This window comes from Chenopodium quinoa, unplaced genomic scaffold (assembly GCF_001683475.1).
Source record: "Chenopodium quinoa cultivar QQ74 unplaced genomic scaffold, ASM168347v1, whole genome shotgun sequence".
NCBI lineage: Eukaryota > Viridiplantae > Streptophyta > Magnoliopsida > Caryophyllales > Amaranthaceae > Chenopodium > Chenopodium quinoa.
The window spans coordinates 9,432,261-9,449,355 of record NW_018745684.1 but is presented as its reverse complement, the minus strand read 5'-3'; the positions used below and the strand labels follow the sequence as shown (position 1 = coordinate 9,449,355).

The 17,095-nt window shown below is 39.4% G+C and overlaps 3 protein-coding genes across 4 annotated transcripts; 2 read left to right on the top strand and 1 right to left on the bottom strand.

The window, feature by feature from the left end:
• Nucleotides 1–1,228: 1,228 nt before the first annotated feature.
• Nucleotides 1,229–6,637, top strand: LOC110718186 (YTH domain-containing family protein 1-like). Of its 2 annotated transcripts, none has more exons than XM_021896994.1 (8): nt 1,229–1,407; nt 2,081–2,143; nt 2,226–2,373; nt 2,453–2,526; nt 2,623–3,105; nt 3,474–4,013; nt 4,120–4,332; nt 5,413–6,637. In XM_021896994.1, exons 1-8 carry the CDS (start codon nt 1,369–1,371, stop codon nt 6,067–6,069), a joined length of 2,217 nt encoding a protein of 738 aa, XP_021752686.1. In that variant the 5' UTR covers nt 1,229–1,368; the 3' UTR covers nt 6,070–6,637. The 2 variants fall into 2 exon arrangements, with proteins under 2 accessions (XP_021752686.1, XP_021752687.1); XM_021896995.1 differs by having other exon boundaries at nt 1,233–1,464.
• A 3,307-nt stretch (nt 6,638–9,944) lies between these two features.
• On the top strand, nt 9,945–10,954 carry LOC110718048 (protein FAR-RED IMPAIRED RESPONSE 1-like). The gene is made up of 3 exons (XM_021896851.1): nt 9,945–10,100; nt 10,259–10,419; nt 10,558–10,954. The coding sequence occupies exons 1-3, from the start codon at nt 9,945–9,947 to the stop codon at nt 10,952–10,954; spliced, it is 714 nt and encodes a 237-aa protein (XP_021752543.1).
• Nucleotides 10,955–12,767: 1,813 nt separating this feature from the next.
• On the bottom strand, nt 12,768–16,417 carry LOC110717801. Its single transcript, XM_021896576.1, has 11 exons — nt 15,856–16,417; nt 15,433–15,557; nt 15,264–15,323; nt 15,096–15,155; nt 14,271–14,979; nt 13,949–14,136; nt 13,761–13,853; nt 13,508–13,660; nt 13,314–13,420; nt 13,127–13,199; nt 12,768–13,044 (listed from the first exon to the last, which is right to left on the bottom strand). The coding sequence occupies exons 6-11, from the start codon at nt 14,075–14,077 to the stop codon at nt 12,922–12,924; spliced, it is 678 nt and encodes a 225-aa protein (XP_021752268.1). The 5' UTR covers nt 14,078–14,136; nt 14,271–14,979; nt 15,096–15,155; nt 15,264–15,323; nt 15,433–15,557; nt 15,856–16,417; the 3' UTR covers nt 12,768–12,921.
• Between the last annotated feature and the right edge of the window lie 678 nt (nt 16,418–17,095).

Genomic DNA, 17,095 nt, shown 5'->3' with positions numbered 1-17,095 from the left:
TGGTGCAATTATTCTCTTCCTAGGATTACAAGATGTCTCTCCCCTAACTATAAAGAAAGTTGATGTAGTCTTAGTTGTACCTGCTACTTGGATATTGATGCATGCAAATCCTTCAGTATTTTCATATTTTCCATTGAATCCACCAATGTTAAATTAGACACTAGCCAAATCTTCCTTACTTTTACCAATTTAATGAAAGATAGATAGTGGCATTAAATTTATAGTAGCACCAGCGTCAACTAACACTTTACCTAGATCAACTCCTTCAAAATTCACAGTGATAAACAAGGGTTTATTATAAGCATTATTAACATTGTAATCTCACAACAAATGTTGTATGACTAATGGCTCTTGATCACGAGTTACTATTTCTTTAGTAGGTGAACTAACTATTGCTTATTCAATTTAGCTGATATAGTAAAGAGTTTGTACTTACCTTTGACATCTCTATCTCTATCTCTATTTCTTTAGCACTTGAGTCATAAACTCCGCTGGAAAAGTGATGGCATGATAATCTGTCTCACACTCTTCTATGGAATATATACTTTGCTAAGAAATCGAGGTCTGACTTCGACACTTCCAAATCTTAACCCTCTAGGTCATAGTTTGCTAACTCAAGAGTCAAGGCAAGCAAGGAACTTCTACTAAGGGCCTAATCTCCGCCTCCCAAATACACAATCCTTCATAATTAATAAAGATTGCAAAAAGAAAAAAATTATTGTTAATATTACACATTTTTTTTGTTTATAATATAAGTGTATTACAGAGTATTATATTTACTATTTTATTTTACATATTTTTTTTTTATAAAATAGTATATAAGTATATAATTTTGTTTTTAAAAATATATGGATGTGGGGATGGGACGGGTACGAAGTTGGGTAGGTGGGGATGGGGCGGGACGAAGTGGGGCGGGTGGGGATGGGGCGGGTACAACCTAAAATCCACCCCGCCCCATCACCCATGGCGAGTATGATTTTTGTCCCCATCCCCGCCCCATCACCCGCCAAACCAAGACCCAACGGGGCGGGGATGAAGCAGATCTCCTGTTTAACCTGCCCCACTGACATCTCTACTCTAAATTGTTTAACCCAAAAAAAAAGGGAGGGATTAGAGAAATTTCGAAAGTTTTGAGTTTTGTGGTTGAGAGGGCGTTTTCGTTGAAACGGCGCGTAGCATCCATCTTATATCCCCAAAACGCTATTTTGCCTTTTTATTAGCGGAATCCTATTTACATTTCTCTCATCTCTCTCTACAATTTTTCCAGCTTATTCTCTCCTCATTATCCCCCCTTTCCCTTTCTCTCTCCTCTTTCTAGGGTTAGGGTTTACTTCTTCCGCTTGGCGATTCAATTTCAAAGCTTCAACTATGGCGATTGAGACTCCTTTGTCTCCCTATCATTGCTCGGTATCTTCTCTTTCAACTTTTTAGATCAAGTTATGACTTGATTCAGTGCTTTTTCTGGTAATTTCTCACTGCTTTTTATGAAAAACTACTTTTTTTTTGGTGATTTTTTATATGGGAATTATTATTTTTTGGGTTCAAATTTTGAATTCTCGCTACAGTTGTTATCGTTTTTTTAGGGTTTTGAATTGTTTGATTGTTTGATGGCGAATTGTTATCGAATTTGGGTTTAATCTGTAAATTGCTGTTTTCTGGATCTGCCAGTGTTTACAGGTAAAATTATTGTAAAATGGGGTCCAATTGCTAGTTTAAAATTTTAATTTTGGTGTTTTCTGTAAGATTTTTTTTTTTTTTTTTTTATTTCTCGTTGCCCTTTTGTTCTTTTCGTGTTTCTGGGACTCATTTCATATTCCTTTTTGTTTGGGATTTTTGTTGTGTTGTTGAAGCTCAATAAACGAAGTTCTCCTTTTGTTGAAATTGAAGTTGAATTTAGGTGTAGTGTTGTATGAAAGTGAATAAAGTATACACTCCATTTTCATGTCTTGAAGTATGCTACGGAGATGATTCTCTGTTATTATGTGTCGTTAAGCATGCAATTTTGTCTTCTGAATGCTTTTTTTTTTATAGACATAAGATGTGGTTGATATGTGCTGATTCGGTACCTGTGCGTTTGCAGGGTGGCAGTCTTGGATTCGAGATGTATGCCGTTTCTGATAATGGAAATACTGAGACTTACATGGTATGCTGTTGTGGATTACTCGTGATGTAATGGTTTTTGAACTGCCCTGTGTATGTATTTGTAACCATTTTTGTGTGTTCAGATGCCAGGTACTGAGTTGAACCCTCGCTTACCCAGTCCAGTTATCGAAAACTTTCAAATGATGGCTAGTGATGGATCTGCTGCTGACTTTGTTGTCGATCCGAGTTTATACTATCCTGCTGCCCCCACCTATGGCTATTATTGTACAGGTGTTGCATTGCTCTATTTGTTGTTTTAAATAGAAGCTGATATTAAATAAGGGTCTTACCAGCCTAATTAAATGTGCAGGATTTGAATCACCTAGCGAATGGGATGACCACCATGCAGTTTTTGGTGTAGATGGTGCAGATATCCAATATGCGGTGAGATTAGATTTTATGCTGAGCTTTATATTATCGTGGATTATTTTCTTTATGTTTGTGCTCTTCTAAATTCAATTGTTTTTCTTTTCCATTCAGGGTGCACAAAGTGAAAATCTGCCTTATGTGTATTATACTCCTAGTTATGGAATGGGAGACACTCCATTTAACCCGTACAATCCTTATATACCTGGTGCTATGGTAGGTGTTGATGGACAACTGTTGGGGACACAACCTTACTATGCCGTATCACCATATCCCAATTCCGCCTCGTCTTCTGGATACTTCCCTGTTCTTGTCCAATCTGGTCATGATGCTGCAAGTAGTGCTACAGACACCATGTTAAATGTTGCTCCATCTACCATGAATCGATCAAATGGTTCTACTGTAAAGCGCACTCATTCCTCTTCCCCTGCTGCATTCTCCATGAATTCTTCTAAAGCTGCTTCCAGCCAGACGCATGCACTCACAGGAGCATCACAAGGTTCTAAAATTAGCACTGGAACAAGCAAGAGGCCTATGAGTAATAGAAGTGGTGGTTCTATTGGGTCTGTCCATGGAGCTTCGTCACATGTACCTCAGGTATGCCTTTAATGATGGGTCATTGTCCCTGTGAATAAAAAATTGCTTATGTTTTCTAATAGATTTGATAAAGGAGATCCATGTATCATGAATTGAGAATGACTATTGTTTTATTTGTTTATGTTATTGTACATTGACAAATGCTAATTTCTCCCATATTTCTATGCTAGGATGTGTTATCTTAGTTTTTATTCTTTTTTTTAGTTGGTCAAATATAAGTATGCCTTTTGGCATTGTTTTACTTGTTGAACCTTTTTTGTCCTAACAATTCATACCTTTATATATTTTTATTGAGGTTTTGTTATTCGTGTTCATCTCCTTTCTCCTTTTGATCAATCTGAAACTGTTGTCACCCCATATAATTACAGGGTGGAAATGCTCCAGAGTCCTTGCAATCTGCAAGGAACATTTCATATGGGAAGCTTTTATCTCAAGCTAATCAAGTGAAATATTCGTATCCTATGGGTGGTGGTTTGTCAGACTATGGAGCAAGTACCAATGGTCAAGCTGTTTTGAATGACTGGTCCAAATATTATTACAGAAGACCTAACGATAGTAACGGTAATCTTGATCAGTTGGGAGAGCAGAACCGAGGGCCTAGAACCAACAAATCAAAAAATCAACTTATTGTAAAAGCGTACACAACACGGGCTGGGGACCGTAATGCTGAAGGAAATATTGTAATATCTGCTGATCAGTACAACAAAGATGACTTTTCTGTGGATTATGCCAATGCAAAGTTTTTTGTCATAAAATCTTACAGTGAGGATGATGTGCATAAGAGCATTAAGTATAATGTATGGTCATCCACACCCAACGGGAACAAGAAGCTAAGTATTGCTTATGAAGATGCTCTAAATTTAGCTAATGGTAAACCAAGAGGCTGCCCAGTCTTCCTCTTCTTTTCTGTAAGTGTTTTTGGTAGGAGTATAATATATTAATATTAGAGACTTTAATTTTATCTATCGTCTCTTTTAATGTTTTTTTTACTTATCTGAGTTGTCTTAAATGCAGGTTAATGCAAGTGGGCAGTTCTGTGGTGTTGCAGAGATGATAGGCCCTGTTGATTTTGATAAGGATATGGACTTTTGGCAGCAAGATAAGTGGAGCGGAAGCTTCCCTGTTAAATGGCATATTATCAAAGATGTACCAAACCCCACTTTTCGTCACATTATACTGGAAAACAATGAGCATAAGCCTGTGACTAACAGCAGGGATACGCAAGAGGTATATCATGTTTATCTATATATGTCATTGAACCTGTTGTCGTGGTTTAAGGACTAGATTAGTAGTTGCTTTGGTTTGGGGGGGGGGGGGAATGTGGGTGGTCAATTTATACAATTAATAGCCTTGATATGTGTCTATTTCACGTTTTCCCTATGATGCTCTCATTTTATTGACGTTAAATCTGAGTTGTATTTTCATCAAGCAAATTATAAAGTCAGTTGATGATAATGGGTGGACGAATTTTCTTCCTGGATTGTTGGCATATTATTTAGGATAATGTTTTGTTGGGCATGTGGTGAACTGGTGATTTCTGATGGATTCGATTTTCAATAGGTGACATGGGAAGTTACATTTGATGTGTGTGTTTATTTCACAGTTTTTGAAAAGCAGTAATATTTATATTTGATTTGAACTTAAATCCCCTGATAAAGAAATAGGGAAATTTAGCAAAGGTAGTATCTATTTCTCTGCAAGTTTTGGCAGATGTAATTGAAATGGGAATGACAGAATTGATCTGCAATATGAGAGAAAAAAACAGGAACCTAGCTTGGCCTTTTGGATGGAAACTGAGTGTTAGAAATTACTTAAAGCTATATCATCAAGTTTTCCTTTTTTGAACAAGTTTGGAATTTTATTTTTATGATTCTGTAAGCAGAAGTTGATTAAAATGCTGTTTCATCTTAACTTGCCATGACATCCCATACTCTGGCTTATCAGTAATTGGTGTTGCATTGGTTCTCTTTTAATATCACTAGGGTGGCTAGCGTGCGCCGTAGCTACCCATATCCGGATAGCTCTTTTATTAATGATGGAAAATTTTTACATAAATATTTATAGGGATATAATTATATAAATGTCTGCACACTATTCTTTAGAGTTAAAAAAAAGGCAAATAACATTATTGAGCGCAAATAAGTAAGTAAATATTTTAGAGGGTATAATTGTCCAAACAACTCATTAGTGTTATCTCAAACTATTTAAAAGGTAGGGATACTTGATTCTTGAAATGTCTGGGTATTTGTTAAGTTGATGTTATGCTTTACATGAGCTTAAGATTTTTGTGTATATTGTTTTGTGTAGATAATGCATAGGCAAGGTGTGGAGATGCTTAAGCTATTTAAGAACTACACGTCTAAAACATCTCTACTGGATGACTTTATGTACTATGAGAACCGACAGAAGATTATGCATGAAGAGAGAACTCGTATATTTCGCAGGGCTAATGGACATGTTCATCCAATTGAGACTCCTCTCAAGCATAATTCTGCTATGGATCATTCCCAGAAAGTAGATGAGGTTGGTACCTGGGTTGAGAAAGGTGTACAGCCCAGTAATTCTAGTGGTTTGAAAACACTGATCAAGTCAGAGGTATCATCTGGTGATGGTGTTCATGTGCCTGCTGCAAGCACGGGGCGGGATCCCTCAGAGGTGCCGACGGGCAATGTTTCTACCTTGAAGTTTGGTTCGTTATGTATCCATCCTAAGCCAAGTGAACGGCAGTCAGCAGCACCTGCTACTTCATCTGCTGCTGCTGCTGCTCCTGCTCCTGCTCCTCCTCCTGCTGTTTCTAAGAGCTCTAATGCTGCGTCGAATGTAGTAACAGTAGGTTCTATGCCGATCAAAGTTGATGGAGCCAATGTGTCGACAGAAACACTTACTATTGGGACTATTGCACTTGATCCAAAAGCATTGCAGCATGGAAAGGTTGGTTCTGTTAAAGGGGCTGTACGAAAGTAAATATGGCGGGGAGTATCGTGGAGTGTGGGTCCGCGGGTGTCTATAATGTGGTTGATGTCTTGGAGTTGAGGGTTTAGTTTTTGTTTTCGACAAAGGAGTGTACCATATCCATGTCTTGTGGCAATATTGCGATAGTTCTAGGAGTTTTCCTTTATTTTCTCTATGCATTTTTTTGGGGAGGTGGGGAGTGGGAGGATTGCGATGTGAGGTTGGCCGGGCTGTATTGAGGGAGTGGTGGTAAGTCAGATTGATTTTGATGTGGACTTTGAACGGTTTAGGTTTTGTTCATGGAAGAAGCAGCTCTTTTGGGTTCACCTTTTGGCCATTTTAAGTTCTTATACTTGATGTAACAGTTGAAAAGTCATGATTTTTGTTGGCAAAAATATTGCTGATGGTTTCTGTTAATTTGGATTCTCTAATGTCATCAAAATTTCAATACATTGTACCTGGGAAAGATCTCCAGTTGCTAATTTCTTCCAAAAAAAACAAAAAAACAAAAAAAATCGTGTATGTGCATTATATTTCCTTATAATTCTTATGCTTAAAAGTACTTTGTAGTTTTGTGTTAGGAAGATTTCTTAATGCCCGCTTTTTCTACTTTTATAAAAAAAAAAAAAGGTGACGTGTTCAAAGTAATTGTGGACTTGTGCAGCAATTATCAAATTTCATTTTATTTGCTCCACTTTGACCAAAATTAGTCAAATAAGCTTAAGTAAGTTTGAGAGTATTTTGTTTGTTTTTTTTTTGTTTTCCTTTCTTATTCTTATATTACCTCCTTTTCTTTTTGTATGTTCGTTAAGAAAAACAAAGGAAATTTTGTCTAGAACTACTCTAAAGATGGGGTTATTTGTAAACAATTATCCATTTTTTTTTTGTTTATTTAGAATTACCTGTAAGTTATTAAACGTTTAGGTAGCACTACCTAGTAACGTTTTCCGTCCAATTAAGACGTTATTGGGGCCTATTTTTTCACCTTTTCCACCTAATTAGCTCCCCAACTACCTTCTCCCTCTTCCTCTCTCCTCCCTAATTAATTTTCCCTCCATTCTCACTTAAAAAATATAAGAGAAGATAATCAAGCAATTGAACGCAATTTCTCGGTAATTCAGGCAGTGTTTCACACTTTTTTATTAATTCATTGTTTGTTGTGTTTGTTTACAAGTTTTAATTGAATGCAATTAACATAATTAGGGTTTAAATTAGTGATTCAAATTAGGGTTTATGGGTTCAAATAAATTTGGGGGTTTTGATTTATAGGGGTTTATGGGTTCAAATAAATTTGGGGGTTTTGATTTCTAGGGTTTGGGGGTTCAATTGAGTTCTCGGTTTCGGTTATTTTGGCTTTGAGATTGAATTCAATTAAATTAGTGATTCATATTAGGCATTAGGGTTTATGGGTTCAAATAAATTTGGGGGTTTTGAGTTCAAGGTGAAATGAGGAAGGTGAAAGAAGAGAGTGAGAATGGAGGAAAATTAATTAGGGAGGATAGAAGGTAGTTGGAGGGAGTTAATTAGGTGGAAAAAGTGGGCCCCAGTAACGTCTTAATTGGACGGAAAACGTTATTGGGTATTGCTGCCCAAACGTTTAATAACTTACGGGTAGTTCTAAATAAATAAAAATAAAACAGGTAGTCGTTCACAAATGACCCTATCTTTACTTCTTCAGGGTAGTTCTAGACAAAATTTTCAAAAACAAATGAGTATTTTATGTCACACTGATAATACCTAGAAAAGGAAATACGAGTAATATATTTTATTTTGAAGTCTGCATTATTGCATGAGTATGCCACGTATGACGAATCTCTTGTGTAGAAATGATTCACTCTTGTTTTGGGCAATCTTGTTAGACTTTTGGATGGAAATGCGGAGTGGCTAGTTGTTATAGTGAGTTCTTTTAGCTTGTGTTACACTAGCCACATAGAAGCAATGGATTGGTAATGAAACATTTCGCTATCGCTCATATCTTCGGTTATAATGTGACTATAATAAAGAAATAAATATTGTCTTATTAATGTTATAGATTAGGGAATGAATGGAAGAATCCATTTGACACATGAGAACATAAGCATCATTGCTTCACAAGTAATGCTTATTAAACCTATCTGTACTTCAGATCATCATAATTTGTTTTCTGTGCTCTTGTGTATTAATTGCTTGTGTATCTCATGAACATTACTATGTTTATAAACAATGTTTTTCTAATTTTACGCCTTATGAAATCGGTAAATCCCTGTTACTGTGAGTAACAGGTTTGTTACTCATTGTGGCATTTCGGAAATTAAGTGGAAGTTTCCCACTTCCTGAGTTGCTGAATTGGATTCGTCTATGTGTCAAGTTGCTGACTGTATTGCTGAGTGGGGGACATCCTTCCGTCAATCAGGTGGATGGCGTTACCTTGTTGACGTTTTGGCGGGAAAATATTTACAGCTTCCATACCTAGAAGCTTGTTCAGAGAATTAGCAGCTAGTTTTCCGATCTTCACTCATCGGCGTTTTGTACAGCTTCCAGACCCAATAAACAGACCCAGTTGGAAACCACACGGACATATTTGAATTTAGAGGTATTTTTCCGATCTATTTAAGCGTCGCATGTTGCAGTTGTGAGTTTTGTTTTGTTGTTGTCTTGCGCCCACAATTCATGAAATTGAGCTCATAATCTCGACCGCAATCGGAATAATTTTGAATGTAATTGGATGTTAAGGACTTTTTCCTCTGTTAAAATGGGGTTGAGGTTGACGGAAATGGCTGGAGGATTTTGTTTAAAATGTAATTTTTTACCTTTTCAAAACAACGTGTTGTCTTCGTATGTTTTTTTATAAAATCCCTGTGTTGATTTGTGAGGTTATGTGAAAATTGGTTGTGTTGGTTGTTCAATTGGTTGGTTGATTTGTGTCGGTTGGTTATATTTTTGTGTTGGGTTGAATGTGTGCTGTGAAAACTTGTTTGGTTGATTTGTGTTGAATTTTATATTATAATTATGTTGGCGTTCTGTATTAACTTTTGTCGTAGTAATTATGTTGGTGTTCTTTATTTGAAGGGTTAATTGTTTTTGTTGAAGAAGATTGATATTATGGAAATAGAAACAGAAAGCGTTATTAGGGGCAGTGAGGTTGGTGTTGGTGATTGTGGCAATGGAGTTAAGTTTCGGAGTAACGTCCATATGGAGGAGGATATGGACGACGTAGATGATGCAGGTAGTCTTGCACTTGACATGGATGTTAGGTATTTATCCCCCCTGGAAACAATTCATACGACGCACATTGTGGTTGGTAGCAACGAAATATCTGTAGTTGTTGAGGAGCCTAAGGAAGAGATGGTTTTCCAGTCTTGGCAACAGGTTGAAGCCTACTATAAGGACTATGCTGAGCAGGTGGGGTTTGGAGTGACAAGGGCTCAAGGTGTAAATTCTAGGACGGGGGACCAAACAAAAATCAAAGTCACGTGGAAGTGTGAGTGTTGGGGAAAACCCGACATGAGGGCTAGGAGAGAAGCGAAGAAGAGGGCAAAGGCAATGAGTCATGGAGGTTCAGGTGGTTTAGTTGATGGGGTGGTATGTGAGGAGGAATTAAGTGGTATGAAGAGGACTTCGAAAAAGTGCGAATGTCAGGCCCGTGTTTATGCTAAAGTTAACGAAGATGGCTTTTGGGAGTTAAAGAGCGTGGAACTAAAGCATAATCACGCGATTGATCCGGCAAATTATAAGCTTGTTAAGGAGTACCGCATGAGGCAAATGACCTCCAAAGTGAAGAAGACGCTTACGAGCAAGATGTACCAATTTCTCAAATACACGGTTTCATGGCGACCGAACGAAAGGGTAACATGGATCTGACAATAAAAGATTTACAACATGAGGTGTACAAGGCTAGGCGGTTGAAGATGGTAGGAGGGGACTCGGTGGCAATGATGGAGTGCTTTGACAAAATGCAAACCGGGAACCAAATTGTTTTCCATGCTCAACGTTTGGATGAAGAAGGGAGGCTTAAGGATGTGTTGTGGGTGGATGCAAGAAGTAGGGTGCTTATGAGGACTTTGGTGATGCGGTTTTCTTCGACGCAACATACCTAACGAATGAGTACGAGCTCCCGTTTGCGAACTTTGTTGGTGTGAACCACCATGGGCAATCGTTGTTGTTGGGATGTGCTCTTGTTTCACATGAAGACTGTGATACGTTTGCGTGGATATTTCGAAAGTGGTTAGCTTGCATGAACAACCGAGTTCCTAAAGCCATATTGACCGACCAAGCGGCAGCTATGCGGAGGCCCCTTGCTGAAGTCATGCCAAACACGGTGCATCGTTGGTGCATATGGCATATCATGAGCAAGATCCATGAGAAACTAGGCAAGTGTGCCCGGTATGTTGTGAAATTCCTCCTCCTGCCTGTACAATTTTCAAGGTCTTGATATTAGTTTCCAAGGCGTAATAATCTGATTCCCATATTGAAGACAAGCTAACCTGTTGTTGCTGTTCTGCTGTTGTCATTTTTGTCTAGTTACCAAGAGTTTGTCAACCCCCTCAAAGAGCGGGTATATGAGAGCTTTGACCCCGAGGAGTTCCAAACCCGATGGGCAGAGTTTATCGCCGAGTATAAGTTGGAGGGCAATGAATGGCTACAGAGCCTACACAAAGAGAGTCATATGTGGGTTCCTGCGTACGTGAAGGAGTTTTTTTGGGCCGGTATGAAGACCACACAAAGGGTGGAGAGCATCAATCGGTTTTTTGACGGCTATGTGAACCGAAAAACAAAACTCCATGAGTTTCCTCAAAAGTATTGCATGGCCTTGGATCAACGTGTTCGAGATGAACTGAGTGCAGATGCGCGTTGCTCGAAGTACCTTAGGAGGTTGGTTAGTGGATTCAAATTCGAAAAAATATTCCAAAAGTTATAAACGGACAACAAGTTTCAAGAAGTTCAAAAGGAGTGTACGAGAATGATGTATTGCAACGTCCGAGGAGAGAAGGTTTTGTCTGAGAAGCTTATTCAGTATTCAGTGGTCGATCGTGTATGGATAGTACCTCCCGGTGCGAGTGAGGATGTCATTACAAACAGGCGAAGATACTACAATGTTACTTTCTGTCCAATGACAAAGGAGGTGCACTGTGACTGTAGGAAGTTTGAGACTAGTGGTATACTTTGCATACACTGTATTAGGATTTTGGATGAAAACTTGGTTGAAGTTCTACTAGAGAAGTACGTTGTAGACCGTTGTAGGAAGACATACCCCGGAAGCACACTAGGGTGAAGGTGGCTTACCATGATCCGGGGGACACGGTCAATGTGAAGAGATTCAACAAAATGATGCAAAAACTCGAGCCCTTATGTGAAACCGCTGGCATGGTGGACGATCAAACGGTCCATATGATAATTGAAACACTATCGAAGCTTCAATTAGCTGTTAATGAGCGTAGGGACAAGAAGAGTAAGGAAAATGTTCCTGTAGTTAGTACATTGTCATCAGCCACTAAAGGCAGAACGTTTTCCTCATTTAGGAATCTTGCTGCTGATGCTACTGCCGTAGACTCCTGTCCAACTGCCATGGACCTTGTTATCAAAGACCCTATAATTAAGAAAAGGAAAAGGGGAAGGCCTAAGGGTTCAAGGCACAAAACGTTAGCTGAAACTGGCTACAAGAAAACCAACAAGAATAAGAAGCCTAGCCCGGTAAGATTTATGCTATCTTCAATATTTATAGGGTCTGACTGCTTATCCTGTTATTATTTTCTAAATGCTATTATATCATACATACAGGAGCATGCAGGAAGTGGTGTTGAGGAGGATGCTGGAAATGGTGGTGAGGAGGAGGAAGCAGCAGCAAATGGTGTTGAGGAGGAGGATATGGTGTTGCAGGATATGGTGTTTAGGAGGAGGATGCAGGAAAAGGCAGGAATGGCAGAACCCGGTAAGACAAAGGGGAAGATAAAAAATGCAGGAAATGGTGATGGTGGTGAGGAGGATGCAGCAGCATATGGTGTTGGGCAGGATGCAGGTGTTGAGGAGGAGGAAATGGTGTTGCAGGATCTGGTGTTTAGGAGGAGGATGCAGGAAAAGTCTGTAATGGAAAAACCCGGTATGTCAAAGGGGAAGACAACAAAGGGGAAGGGGAAGGGGAAGGCAAATACGTCTTCTCGAAAGCTACCTGTAAGTTTCAATACTAAATTTATGTCATTCTACCTCAGTGATTATTTATATGACATTGAACACATCGCACCTGTCACAGGTGAAGCAGAAACGTCTTGATGAACTAATGGCCATTTCGTGACCATTTGAGTTATGAAGGAACAGATTACGGGAGCATATGAAGAACCGTTTATTGCTTGAGCATATGAAGAAACAGATTACGGGATATATTGTTTGTTTGAGTACGTGAAGAAGCAGATTACGGGAGCATATTCTTTTCAAAGTAGATTACGGGAGCATATTCTTTTCAACAGTTTGTAACACTGTTAAGCATTTGAAACATGTAAGAAAAATCATCACATGTGTTTGTGCTCGATTTCATGGCGACAAATATGTATATAGACAAAGGTTCAAGGGATTGAGATCGTTATCAAGATGGGAGTAAATTGATGCACTTTTTAAAAAACGAGACTTTAAATGCTTTGAGCATCTCTCATTTTCATGTTTTTAAAAACAAAAGCAAAATAAGCATAACATATTACGCCTCAAAGTTCAGGAGACTATCTAGTGTGGACAACACAAACTGATCAAGTTCAAACAGCACAAACCGTAGTCCTATAAAGACACATACACCGGGTCTTTTAATACACGTTAATGTACATAACACGATCATCATTGGAGGAATGGAATGTAAATGGCAATATTACAGTTGTTTGTCAGTCGACAAACACCAACACGTCAAAGTTTTCTCGATGTTTTCCTAGGACCTGAAATCACATCTCCCACACAGTCTTTCAATTCGTTCACCTCACATTGCACGTCGTCCAAGAACATATTTGCCCGAGCAGTAGGAATCGTCCCATGTAAATGTAAGAACAGAACAAACACTTTAGCCAACCATTCATGAGATCTTCACACAAAAACAGATATATACACCACCTACCACACTGAACCTCGCGGTGAATCTTCTGGCAAAGAACTTAATACACGCGAGCATAAGAACACCGCAGTATGAGCTGCATATTAGAGGACAACAATCAATACGAAAGCCGAAGATACGTTCTCCTGACCTTAAAGGTAGGCTGATAGTTATTGGTACAATAAGCAAACAAGGAAACACAAATTCTTACTTATCCTTTGGCTCTAAGATCTCAACAGTGCATTTGCTCCAAGAATGTAGCAGACAAGCCTTCCATGCTGGGTCACAGAGTCGGAAAAGGACGTCGATGCCACTAAGCTGTAGTTTGACAAACACATTACACATTACCAAATGGTCCCAATAAATACCATGGTTGTTTAGAATGAAAGTCAGTAGTTCTAGTACCATGAGATCGATCTCTTTGGCATGTGTGGCGAACGGGTGAGGGTACATGGAATCTATCATCCACAACTGCTGAGCCCTCATGTGTAATGCTAAGCACCACCAGTGCGACTCGTCAGGGGAATCCTGAGGAACTTCGAGGACTGGGACAAACACCTGGTTAATTGACAATGTCAATGCCGTAAGCACAATTTAGCGCATATGCATGAAAACACATTTAAAACTATGTATTGAACTATGTGAGTAAGTTGCTGACCGCTCGAATATCCGACGGGTTAAAGCTCAGGAGAAATTTGGCATACTTGTTACAAATATGTACTTCGTTTCCTTCGTTCAACAACAATCGATTCTACGATCCAGACAATAAAAACAACAAGCATGACCATCATCAAATGTGGACGTAAAATGAAACTCGAAAGGTGAAATGAACCCTGAACCACTTACCGAAAAGCTTGGGTCAAGCAAAATACGCTTGCTCCTGTTCCAGAAGTCTTTGGTGGCCCATTGTGTATAGCACATTGGCCATTTTAACGTAATCAGTGGAAACCCGTGATTTATTGTGCACCACTTCATAGCAATCTCTCTGGTTGGCTTTTATGTTATCACACTTTATCATCACCATACCCCTAGGGCTATGAGGTGAACCATCATCATAACACCAAGTATACACATAAACATATTAGAATTTACAATTAAAACAAAAACTTTGCAAAAGGCATCCACAATAAAACAACCTTTCACACTCAATTACACTTTTCTGAATTACCTGAGTGGATCCTTCAGTTCCTTCCACCGATTTACAAACTGCAGCAGACGTGTCTCCACCGCTGTATGGCGACGGGTGTTTGACACATTGGTGAACATGGCTGACAAGGCTGCCTCGGTAGGTTTCACCACCCTCTTCTCAGCAGACTCATCTTCCTCATCAGATGAAGATGACTTTTCCAAACTGCACCGAGCATCAACCAAGACAGTCGTTCCCCTCGTCCCAAGCAAGCCCACCACTATTTCAGGTTCAGGCTCCACGGTCCCATCTTCCACTTCACGATCAGAACAACATCCATTTAACTCTGAGGGAACACCCTCATCAGCCTTAACCACATTGGATTAATCCTTAACCACCTTGGCCACACCCCCAGCCCCTGCCAATAGTGTATCAACCGATATATTTTGAACCACACGGTCCAGGTCATCGTCACCGGAAACTGCTTCAGCGTTATGGTCTTCCCTACCAACTACGTTTGCACCTTCTTCCAGTTGAGTCTTCCCCCCCCAAACAACTGGCTAAACCCTGTTCTTCATGCGCAACACCATCCTTCTCCGTTAGCCTACCCTTCTCGATCACCCCCCCTACACACTCTCTTGGCATTAGCTACGTTAACACACTGCGACATCAGCTTATGTAATGATTTCATAACGTCAGCTAATTTAAAATCTATCAGAGCCACCAACTTCGGAGTAATTGTATCCGACACCTTCCGGAAAGCAGGAAAGCATAAGCACAAACTATTAACAACTGCTATAGCACATGTCACTTATTTCTTATACATTACAGAGCTACATATGAAAGTATCATTGACTTGGATTATACCTGCCTCGTAATATTTTTTGCGTCTATCAGAGCTAACTTCGGAGTAATTATATTCAACACCTTCAGGAAAGCATAAACACAAACTATTAACAACTGCCATAGCACATGTCACATATTTCTTACACATTACAGAGCTATACATGAGATTATCATTGAGTTGGACTATACCTCCTGCGTAATATTTTCTGTGTCTATCAGAGCCAACTTCGAAGTAATTCTATTCAACACCTTCAGGAAAGCATAAACACAAACTATTAACAACTGCCATAGCACATGTCACTTATTTTTTTATACATTACAGAGCTACATATGAGAGTATCATTGACTTGCATAATACCTGCTGCGTAATATTTTCTACGTCTACCTCCCGCGTAGTCCGTTGCACATCTACGATTTCCACCCTTTGCTTTTGACCGTCCCGAGGATCAACGGATGAGGCTCCCCATACGCTACATCCAGCGACTGAAAAAGAAGCAAACACAACAGCTTCAGCAGGGATGTATTCCCATCAAAAAAAATTCAAACTAATACTAATCCGCAATTTCCCGAAATCCCCAGATTGTTTTTTGTCATCCCCAACCGCCTCATTGATCTTTTCTTCGCACCATGCCTCCAGTCTTGGTCTCACGCCCCACCTTATTGGGACGCGACTGAGGTGATCTAGATAAAAAATCTACAGATTAAGGACACGATAGAAAATTATATAAGATTACTAAAAAAGCTTTTGATCTAGAAAGGCAAATACCAACAATTTACTCACCAACAAAAAAGGATACAACCCCCGCAACCTGCTACATATCCATCACGAGCAAATTTCCTTTGGAAACCCCTGGCTGATACAACCATCCAGTTAAAAACATAAGTGCACCAGTCATACTCATCCGCCTCGTCGTAAACCAACAACGACGGTACAAGCTTCACCCCAAGGTAGCTTGTGTTTTCCGTAGCACACAATATGCAGCCCAGAGCTGTTATGAGAAAGGCTATCTCTAAATAAGCATTCTCGTCATCCGACAACGGCAACACATTACCTTCCTCATCCTGTCTAATCAGTGCCTCTAAAGCCGATACTAATGAAATGTGTTCCTTTTTTCCAAACTTCTCCAAGATTCTGCGATACTCTGCCTGCTTATCCTCAGGAATCCTACACGGTAATTCCCGCGACCCCATGGGAATCCCAAGTACGTACTCAACCTGCACAGGACTCAAAGGAAGCACACACTCATCTCCAAAAGTTATGGAACCGTCAGCCATCACCCTTGTCAACAGCCAGTACACAAACTTCCGGGGTACATAAGTCAGGGGAATACTTAATAACCCTCAAAAACCCATTTCTGTGACCACCTTCTTCCTAGAATCATCAAACTTATTCACTGCAGTTGCAAAAGCTTTCACACCATGCAAATTTGGGGCCTACAACAATATATTCAAACAAGACAAATGACTGATTAAATTCCTACTAAATTACTCAAAATTCTTCAATTCCTTTTTAGGTATCCTCAATTTTTTACACTTCGAACCACATTACACCAACCAAAACAGAATATAGACTACTTAAAATCCCATTCAAACTACCTGCGAAGCTGCGAATATCGTCGTCCAACGGAATTTAACCTTACTTACGGACTCACATTAGCCATACTTAACTTACAACTCAACTACAATTTACAATTAATCTTTAGTAATCAAGTTTAATTACCAAACAACCCCCTTCACTAACCAAATGCCCAACCACAGAATTCACCAGACATTTCCGTGTCATGGATTTCAACAAATACAGTTCAGAGAGTACCTTCTGCGTACTTCTTGATTGGGTTTTAACGACAACCCCTTTCTCCTTCACCATGTCTCCCTTCGTCTTCTCGACCTACACATGACATTGCACATTTCATTTCTCCATCCAAGTGTAACACAGTCAACAAGCTTTCACTAATTCCATCAAACATGACATACCTTTAGCTTGCCCCTTTTTGTTGTCCGTTTCTCAAAATGACCTTGCT